Raw genomic sequence first — 10406 nt, 5'->3', positions numbered from 1 at the left:
CCAAGACGAGAACGGGAGAGAGGAATGGATATGTAAATTACTGGATGTTAAAAATATTTTCTTCCCATACAACCTAACTTTTAACATATCGCCTTAAAATTAAGTAATTTGGTATATATCCAATTGGATAGTAAATTCAAAATAAAACAAAGCTGAATTTATATATCCAAATCCAAATTTAAATATCTGAGTCCAATTCATAGTTAAAATCGGAGTTTGAATATACATCAAATCCAAAGTTATTACAACTAAAAATGTTCTCAAAGTTCTAAATCTGGACCCGGTTCAAAGTAATTGTGTTTTCATATACAACAACCATCTTTTATATTTTCATGATGTAATCATCTCACCCACCGTTTTGTGTAGGGATAAGTTTATAAACTCCCTCAGTGCCTTGTGTTGCCATTTAGTTTATAAAGGAGCTAAGAGGGTGTTTGGCAATAGAGACACTTTGTGAGTGTCCCATAGATCTACAGCAAAATTATAGAAGGTTCATTGGACACTAGAGCTATTGTTTCATGAACCTTTATAAATTTTCTTGGCTGATTCATGGAACCTTTACAATCAATTCCTTCAAGGAACACATTGCTCACATGCACTTATTCGTTATTTATTAAAATATGAGAAGCATTTTTCAATTAATAAATTTGTTTCCACAACAATTTAGGAGCAACAAGTATTTCCTAATCAACGTTCTAATAGTTTGAAAGTTCTTAGAAGGTGTAATCACCCCATGTTTTATAAAATTCAAAATTTATCATTTTTCAAACATTTCATGATAGCAACTGCCTCAGCCCTTGCCCCACTTCCAACTATATAGCAAACTTGGCCACGCACCCACCAAATGGGTGTCGCTTGCAAAAATACACCCTCCATCGCTACCGTCTCCACAAGGAGTGGGCAAATCCCACATTTCTTCTCCACTTGCACTGCCCAGTTCTTTTTCTTCACCATGTGTTGCAAGGTTATCTGAAGATCTCGGACACAAAAAGGACCTGAGGCAGAAGACGGAATTTTAGAAGTGCTGCAGCTGATGCCGCAGGAGGGCATTCCAGGCGTGACTTTCTCTCGAGCGCGTTTTTTACTGGAGGCGATCCAGAGGTCGAGTAAGGCAGCCTTGGATTCGGGCACGTGTCTAGTATTTTTGATACAATTTCAGATTTTTTGGAAAATCCTGTGAAGAGATACAGAATTTACAAGTGCCACAGGTTCTAAAGGTCCCTGTGGCCTCCTTCGACAGAGAGACTCACCTGCGACCCAGACTGTCTTCAGCTGGGAATCCGCAGTGCCAATATCATGGCCGACGCTGCTAGCTCAAATCAAAGAGATGAAGCATTCAAGGGAGCCAAGTCCACCGAGCATAGTACCCTGAAAATGACCTCCACCCCACTCAATGGTGCTAACTATTTCAGTTGGGCGAAGGCGGCTCACTTGGTTCCTATTGGAAGATCAAAGGCATGATATATTAACGGGAAAACCAAAGCTCCAGCCACTACTGTTCCCAACTATGATGAATGGGAATCAGAGAATGACCTGGTTATGGCATGGCTGCTCAAGATACCGCACACGGAATATGGGAGGCTCTAAAAGAACTTTATAGTGAGCAAAACAATCTTGCTCAAGTACACCAGATACAATGCGAGATTGCCGATCTCACCCTCCATGACCAAGATGTGCAGCGATACATTGGGAGACTAAGGAGTCTATATGATGAGCTCCTTCAATATCGACCAGTGACCTCTGATCCAGTCATTTACAGACAGCATTTTGAAGAAGATCAAATCTTCAAGGTCCTCGTTGGATTGAGTGAGGACTATGAAGCCATAAGGACTCAAATCCTGAATACTATGCTGCTGCCAAAATTCAATGCTATTTGTCAAATGATTCAGAGAGTGGTGTCAAGGCGAAGAGTCATGAGCATTCCTCCTAAAACGGACTCTATAGAAGACAGCCAAGAAAGAATGGCATGCCTTTCACAATCGGGCACTAATCAAGGCATACAAAGGTACCACTCAAACACACAGAAAAAGCACAACAAACTTACGTGATCGCTGCTGGGAACTTGTGCGGCGACCATGGAAGAAAAAGGGTTCTTCTTCAATCCCAAACAAATATGTCAACCTTGCAAACTTTGTCACCAAAGATGACCTGGAAAAATTCTTTCAGAAATTCTCTAAAGCGAATCTATTATCTTCTCAACAAGTGGGTGATATCTCAGAAGGTAAGTTCTGTGCCTTATTGAATGCTACTAAAAATAAATCCTGGATAGTTGATTCTGGTGCTACTGATCACATGATCAATGATCCCACAATACTTGCCGATCTAAACAAGGATCTTCATCATTCTGTTTTTTCTGCTGATGGGTCATCTACGGTTGTTGCTGGCATTGGAAAAACATCCTTCGTGAAAAATATTATTTCTGCTTTACTTGTTCCTAAGCTTGCTGTCAACCTTATGTCTATTAGCAAAATCACTCAAAATTATGATTGTCTGGCTGTTTTCTCCAAGAAGGATGTAACATTTCAGGACCTGAGCTCGAAGAAGGTGATTGGGAAGGGCCGATGCATGGTGACCTCTACACTTTGGACACCGAATGTTTGAATTTTTCTCCAAATAAAAATCGACTCAAAGGACGGACTATCAAATTTGACATGCTCGACCAGCACACATATACGATCGGAACCTCAGTCCACTCACCATTGATGATAATAAAGCGTGTAATGCATGCGAATTCGCCAAATTCACACACCTCACCTTCCAGCCAATTCATGAAAGGTCTGAAAAAGCTTTTGATCTCATTCACTCGGATGTTTGGGGGCCTGCTCCAGAGGACTCTCATGCTGGTTTTAAGTTCTATGTCTCTTTCATTGATGATATGATTCGTGTAACATGGATTTATTTTCTCAAAAATAAGAGTTAAGTGCCAAAAATTTTTGAAGAATTCTATGCCTTCATTCTCCCTCAATATGGTGCTAAGATTAAAATGTTTCGCTTTGACAATGGTGGTGAATATGTGAATGATGCATTGAAAAACTTCATGAGGAAGCATGGAATACAACCCCAATATACCTGCACCGGGACGCCTCAGCAAAATGGCATTGCGAAAAGAAAAAACCAACAGTTTCTGAATATTTCTCGGGCTCTTATAATGCACAAGAAAGTACCTCAGATTTTTTGAAGCGAAGCCATTGGGATAGCATGTTATATATCCAATCGAGTTCCAAACTCTAGCATAGAAGGAAAAATTCCTCTTGAACTCCTTCTCAATAAGCCGCTGTCACTTAAACACCTCAGGGTGTTTGGGTGCAAATGTTTCGTACAAGTACAAGAAAGATTTAGAAATAAATTCTAGTGACATGCGATTAAGTGTATATTCTTTGGATACTCAAGCAAGAAGAGAGGTTATCGCTGTTTTGACCCTCTCTCTAAACATATGATTGTATCTCAGGATGTAAAATTCTATGAAAGTCAACATTTCTCTGACTGCTGCATAAAGGGGGAGGCAAATAACAGAAACTCTGCTGAAAATAGTGTTGATGATACTCCACGTCCGCTGGCTGACATCTTTGCAAGTCAAATGCCTACATGCCAACCAGGGATTGCCCACTTTCCCAGTAACAATAGCAGCCTTGAAAACACTATTTTGGAGGAAGACGAACCACCTACCAACGTCAAATCTCAACCAGGCGTAAGACGTTCCTCTAGAGTGACTCGCCTCCATCCAAGTTAAGTGATTACTATACTTACTTATCCGTTGGAAGTCTTCATTCACTAGACAATTATCTCTCTTTTGAAGTTCTCTCGCATAATTACAAGTCATACATCTTTGTTATTTATGGTCATCAAGAGCCAAGAAACTTTAATGAAGCTAGTGCAGTCTTATGGTGGAGGGCAGCTATGGAAGAAGAAATCAAGGTGCTTGAAAAGAACTATACTTGGGATCTTGTTCCTCTACCAGACGAAAAGAAACTGGTAGGTTGTAAATGGATCTACAAAATAAAGTTCAAGAGCAATGGAGAAGTGGAGCGATATAAGGCTCACCTCGTTGCAAAGGGCTTCACTGAGACAGAAGGAATCGATTACAATGAAACCTTTGCCCCGGTAGCAAAAATGATCACAGTGAGAACTCTTCTTGCAGTTGCACCTACAAAAAGGTGGAATCTTCTCTAACTTGATGTAAAAAATGCATTTTTCCATGGTGAATTGGAACAAGAGGTCTACATGGAAGTACCGCAAGGAGTTAACTGCCGATCTGAACATGTTTGCAAACTAAGGAAAGCTCTTTACGGATTGAAGCAATCACCTCATGCCTGGTTTGCTCGTCTAAAGACAGCACTCATCAATTATGGATTTCAGCAAAGCTCTGCCAATTACACCATGTTCACATTCACCAGAAAATCCAAGGTAACCATCTTGCTTGTGTACGGGGATGATATCATACTTACTAGAGATGACTTTGAGATCATGCAGGTTATAAAAAAACATTTAAATAGCGAGTTTGAAATCAAAGATCTTGGACTGTTGCAATACTTCCTTGGAATACAAGTGGCTCACTCTGAAAAAGGAGTATTTATATGTCAACGCAAATACACGATTGATCTCTTGAAAGATACCGGATATCTAGGCACCAAACCCGCAAACACACCCCTTGAGATGAACTGCAAGCTAGGGAAAGAAGATGGTGATATTTTCGAAAACAAAGAAAGTTTCCAAAAACTAGTTGGAAAACTAATATATTTGACGGTTATGCGGCCTGACATTATGTATGTTGTCAGTGTCATTAGCCAATTCATGCACCAACCAAGATCCCATCATGTTGAGTCAGCTCACCGGATTTTGAGGTACTTAAAGAGGACATCAGGAAAGGGAATCCTATTGAGACGCGACCAATCTCCTCACATTACTGGCTATTGTGATGCAGACTAGGTTGGGGACCCAAATTACAAATGGTCAACATCAGGTAACTGCATGTTTCTTGGAAGAAATTTGATCACTTGGCAAAGTAAAAAACAAGCCGTAGTAGCCCGATCCAGCGGAGAGGCAGAATACCAAGCCATGGCCATATGTACGTGTGAATTGATTTGGCTTAAGTCCCTCCTTAAGGATATGGGGGTCGAAACTCACTCCCCAATGGAACTTAAGTGCGACAACATGGCTGCTATTCATATTGGTGCGAATCCCAAATTTCATGAACGAACAAAACATATTGAAGTCGACTGTCATTTCATTCGAGAAAAAAATTCAAGATGGCATCATTGCAACTTCTCATGTTAGAAGCGAAAACCAGCTCACCGACATCTTGACGAAAAGTCTTGGGAAAGAAAGGCAAAGGATTATTACAGACAAGTTGGGGCAGACTGATGTCTGCCTACCAACTTGAGGGGGAGTTTGTTAGCACATTTGGAAGGAAGCTCTGTCACCGTCTCCTCCTTGGAAAGAAATCCTCAGCAGCTAATGTTCATCTCCTTCTTGGAAAGACATCCTCACCAGCTAATGGTTGATCATATCTTTGGAAAGAGGAGCAACAGAACGAGAATCTCATCAATATCGTCTTACCAAGCTCGTCTTACCTCTTTAACATGTTGCCTTTTTTCTCAATAACTCCCTGATTTCCAGGGATCTTAAACCATTGGAATATGTAAGGGAAGAAGGGGCTGTAACTCTTTATAAGGAGATCATTCAAACGACATCAGTAAGAAAAAATAAGAGAGACAAAAAACAGAGCTTTCTCTGTTTTCGTGGATGTAGGCTATTAAGCCAAACCACATTAAATTTGTGCTGTCCATTTTTCTTCCTACCTTCCTTCCATGAAATTTAACACCTTCTCCATCATGGCCTTGATTGCCTCCTTTCTACCAATGTATCCTATCACCATAATACAATCTAAAGCAGCCGATTTCAAGCCATCGTCTTCCGAATCCAAGGCCTTTATGATATTGGGGAGCTCGCGCTTTGGTGGATCTCGTCGACAAAGAGGCTTTTGATGGCAAAGATCAAGCTACAGAGGACCCTGAGGCCATCGGCGGAGCCCAATTCCACCTGGGCCATCGCCATCGGGCTCATCACCACCTGACCCATGAACATGTCCTTGTTGAATGTCACTAGAGCTCACTAGAGCCGCCATGGTGAAGGGGCAGTTCTCCCTAACCCACCTGACACCTTCCTGTCACACAAGACCGATTCGAGCAAGGAAAAAGCCCGGGACCTCAACACGGCATCCTGGAGACCCGGGTCTCGAAGACCGACAGCAGCCCAACGACCTTCACCTCCTCCTCATCCTCACTGAGCAGCGACTTCACCAGCTTCTTGATGCTCTTCTGGTCGGTCCATGCCTGAATCTCTGACTCGATGACGCCGCTGAAACACACGATGTCACAGCTGAAGACGTGGCCCCTGATGAAGGAACTAATGATGGTGAGGTAGGAGTGGGGGAGCTGGTTGTCCACCTAAGAGCGGAGGCTGCAAAGATGGTGGGTGTGGTCGGCAAGCTTGGGGTCCTTGAACTTGGAGGCGAGGTCCTCGGTCTGGAGGTGGAGGAGGTCCTTGATGGCGCTGCCCTCCTCCTCCTCCTCCTGCTTCCGCCGGCAGTGGGAGACTACCGTATCTGCCGGGATGCCTCCTTCAGCACATGCAGGACGGCGACCACCTGCGTCTCATGCTCCTCCTCCCCGCCGCCTTCCATGGTACTGCTGTTGCTGACGGCGACCGTTGCCCCCCTGATGCCTCCCCTCACTTGATCATCACTCCCCTCTCCCTTCCCCTCTCTCTATCTTCTCTGACTTCTTGCCTTGCGTCGGTCCAAAGTCAAAACAACTAGTCCTTTCTGAGACAGAGAAAAGAGAAAGGGAGGACGGGACTGAATGGTCCAAGACTGAGAACAGTGAGGTTGGTATTTCCTTCATCTACCTCCCCTACGCCTCCACTGACTCCTCCATCATGGGCTTTTGATTATCGGAACAGGCTTTTCATTATCTGATCAACACCTAGAGAGAGCAAATATTACAAAAGTTTGCTCCTATTCTTAGAGAGAGAGAAATATTATTACAAAACTTTTGTCATATAGAGGGAGAAAGAGTTAGAGAGAGAAAGGGGGCCTAAGATATCACCACATTAGTAGGTTCAAGAACACAACTCTCAACCACATTAGTAGTTTGAGAGAGAATTTCTAGTTTGATTTATCTTTCCCGAAGTATCTGAGTGCATGAATATCATATGCTCAAGGAATTTCTAGTGGAAACTTTTGGTTATTGATATATAGCAGAGAAGTTAAAGATGTTAACTCAGACCTTTTTTGGTTTTGAAACCACGGTAGCTCATTTGATGTTAAAATCCACTTTTTTTTCTAAAGTTGTTTGAACTAAAGAGCTGATTGACAGCAGACCAGCAAGGGCAAGAAACCCTCCATTTGTATATAACGCACTTACGAACAGTTTACTTCTTAGATGAATCTGATATGGCCATTTTATAAGTGAAAAGTCTTTCATACAAATTATCAATATCTTGATTTATAGGATCAGATATGGAATTATTTCAATACAACAGATTTTCATGACAATTTTCTTGGCTCCTGTATTCGATCGAATCATTGATAGAATCTCGTTCCTCATTTGGATCTACATCCGAGCGTTCTTGCTTTATCATATTACAACAGTTGACATCCCTTTCAAATGTGTTCCCAACATTTCCCCGAGCCCAAGTTGCATTAATGCTGGCATGGATTCAGGCATAGGTTTGGGTACCTGGGTAGGGAGGACACAACAATTTGAAAAAAAATGATAATTGTGTTATTCAATTTGCTAGTTTTAAATGTTTAAGATTTGTTGTTTTGCTTTTGTTTTGTAGGGGTGTAGCTGGAAGCCCCTCCCTCTTTCCTCCTGCCCCACAGTTTGGGGCTTCTTTGTGAATTAAGTTCAAAGCAAGACACCCATCAACTAAGCATCACACACTCACCATTTGTAGTTCAGGTGAATAGCACTCATGAGAATCGAGTTGACAATCGGCCCTTTGCTATATATATATATATATATATATATATATATATATATATATATATATATATACATATATAGTATTTGATTTGCAATAAGTTGTCATCTTATATATTTTACAGGGAACTTGCGACAATTAGTTTGTTACTTTTAGTGACTATGATTTTTTTCTACCTCAACCATGTTACTTCTAGTGACTATGATGTCATTTACACAAATCATCAATGAGGATTTTATGGACATATCTAATTGTGACTCATGAACCCCAAGTGCGATGAGCAAGGACATGCCTTGTTAGCCTTTTTTTGACTTAGGCAATGTTTTATTGAGGTGATAAACATGATTGGAACCCATTAATCTTAAAACCATGTTGGTTGCATCATGAACCACCTTTTACTTTAGTATCTGTTCTGAGAAAGTGTTGACACCTAATTCATGTAAAGATCTACCCATCGAGATAGGCATGGTTGAGATCAATGGTTTTGTAGTTTGGTTAACAATAGGACTATAAGTTTCATATTAGTATGTCCCTTCTTATGGATTATACCTTCTGCAAAGTGGCGAGACTTATACTAAGCAATTGAGCCATTAGAGTTCCTCCCTATTAATCTAAATATCCATCCACATCTAACATTATTATGTGAGCTGTTGGCTGGGACGAGCCCACAATTGATTTGTATAAAAAGACCCCAACTCTTCTTCCGTAGCTTGAGCGCTTTTAGGATTACATTTTGCTTTAAGATGAACTCTGAGTTCAACTTAACTTGTATTGACTTCACTAAGGAGACACAAAGGAAGACTATATTTGGATGGAAAATAAGCATTTAATGCTCTTGTTTCATCCATAGATTGGTTAATCATATGGTGAGTTCAAATTAATTAGTTCTATTATTGTACGTCTTTCACTAGATGGGTCTAAACTCCAGTTCCACTTCATGATTTCCTTTCCTTTCTTCTTCTCTTGGTTGGTTGATGGGACATGGGGCTTCATGTACAAATAGGTGATTCATGATATATTCTTGACCAAGCTATGGGTTGATGAAGATAGACAAAGTTTCATTTTGGGCAAGATATATTTTGAATGTCTCTTGAATTGCATTGGAAATGGGGCTTGGATTATTTGGTTGAGTTTAAATTACAGTTATTTTTTTAATTAATTAATAGCATTTAAAAACTTCAAACGGTTTTCTTCATAGAAAACAGTATGTTGAGAAATGCATGTATTGCAAGAGTGAGGAGACATAACATATATATCCTTTATAAAGTTCATATTCAATATAAAACCACATGCTTTGACTTTAAATCTAATAATTCTCAAATTGAAAAAAATGAAGGTCACAAGTGCACGCAAAATTTTCATAAAGGCTTTCTTGTTTGAACTGTTTATGCGCAAACATTGAAGCACTTTGCTTGTATAAATTTTTCTCGTTGGTGCCTTGGACTAAAACTTTTCATTTCTAATGATCCTAAACCATAAATTTGTGAGGACAATAGTCAAAAAAATGGTGATTGTCATGTGTAAGTTTGGCAACATAAACAACATATTTTTCTTAGTGCACATTAACATGTAAAGCATCTTTGAGATCAAATTTTTGAATATGAAGGGAAAACAATGTGAGCTTACCAAACAGTGTGAGATCAACTTTACATTCATTTTTGTTGGTGATAGCATTGCCAATATCTGCTGCCATGTGATGTGTTGCCCTAGAATCTAGATACCATATATCATCTTGAAGCAAGCTCGATTCCGGGCATGTAGCAAAAGCTTGGGTATGTCATAGCATTGCCTTGCCGTATGGTATTTCCATCAAATTGGTGGGCAATCGGATTATTCCTATAAAACTTTGCATTCTGGCTGCATATTAATATGAGAAAGTATCAAAAGAGGTTTAAAAAATGAAGTACATGATTGAATATTTCTCTTCCCTTAGACACTAGTATGAAAAAACTACCAAGACAAGTTTTGAAAACTGAATACATGATTGAATCTTACATGCTAGTATGACAATGTAGCAAGAGAAGTTTCGAAGACGAAGTACATGACTGAATGTGTCTCTTCCCTGGCAACTATGTTGTCGTTTTGACCCTCTTTGGCAGTGGCTTAGTCACATGTGGGCTAAGCTGATCAGACCAGCTCATTAAAATTTCTTTATTTTTTACATTAGCAAATTAATTTTTTTTTTCTTTTATAACCCCTAAAGATATAAATGTTTTAAAGAAGGGTCCCTCCAGCTAATTTTTTTGACTCCACCACTGCTCTTTGAATGACAAACACAATGGCATTACTTTTATTTAATGATATGGACAAGGCTGTATCCATTCCAATTAAATAGCTTCTTCACCTCATTTAAATAATAGGTGCTGAAAGAAATGAGGCATGACAGTGTAGAACTTCCAAATGAACAAATTTGCAGATTG

At 40.1% G+C, this 10406-nt stretch overlaps 1 protein-coding gene across 1 annotated transcript; it reads left to right on the top strand.

Annotated features, from left to right (window-relative positions):
• The first annotated feature begins 3897 nt into the window (after positions 1 to 3897).
• On the top strand, positions 3898 to 6073 carry LOC116256628 (uncharacterized mitochondrial protein AtMg00820-like). Its single transcript, XM_031633020.1, has 2 exons — positions 3898 to 4154; positions 5893 to 6073. The coding sequence occupies exons 1-2, from the start codon at positions 3898 to 3900 to the stop codon at positions 6071 to 6073; spliced, it is 438 nt and encodes a 145-aa protein (XP_031488880.1).
• The last annotated feature ends 4333 nt before the right edge of the window (positions 6074 to 10406 follow it).

This window comes from Nymphaea colorata, chromosome 6 (genome assembly GCF_008831285.2).
Source record: "Nymphaea colorata isolate Beijing-Zhang1983 chromosome 6, ASM883128v2, whole genome shotgun sequence".
Taxonomy (NCBI): domain Eukaryota; kingdom Viridiplantae; phylum Streptophyta; class Magnoliopsida; order Nymphaeales; family Nymphaeaceae; genus Nymphaea; species Nymphaea colorata.
Note: the sequence above shows the minus strand (reverse complement) of the source record. Positions and strands in the feature narration are given on the sequence as shown.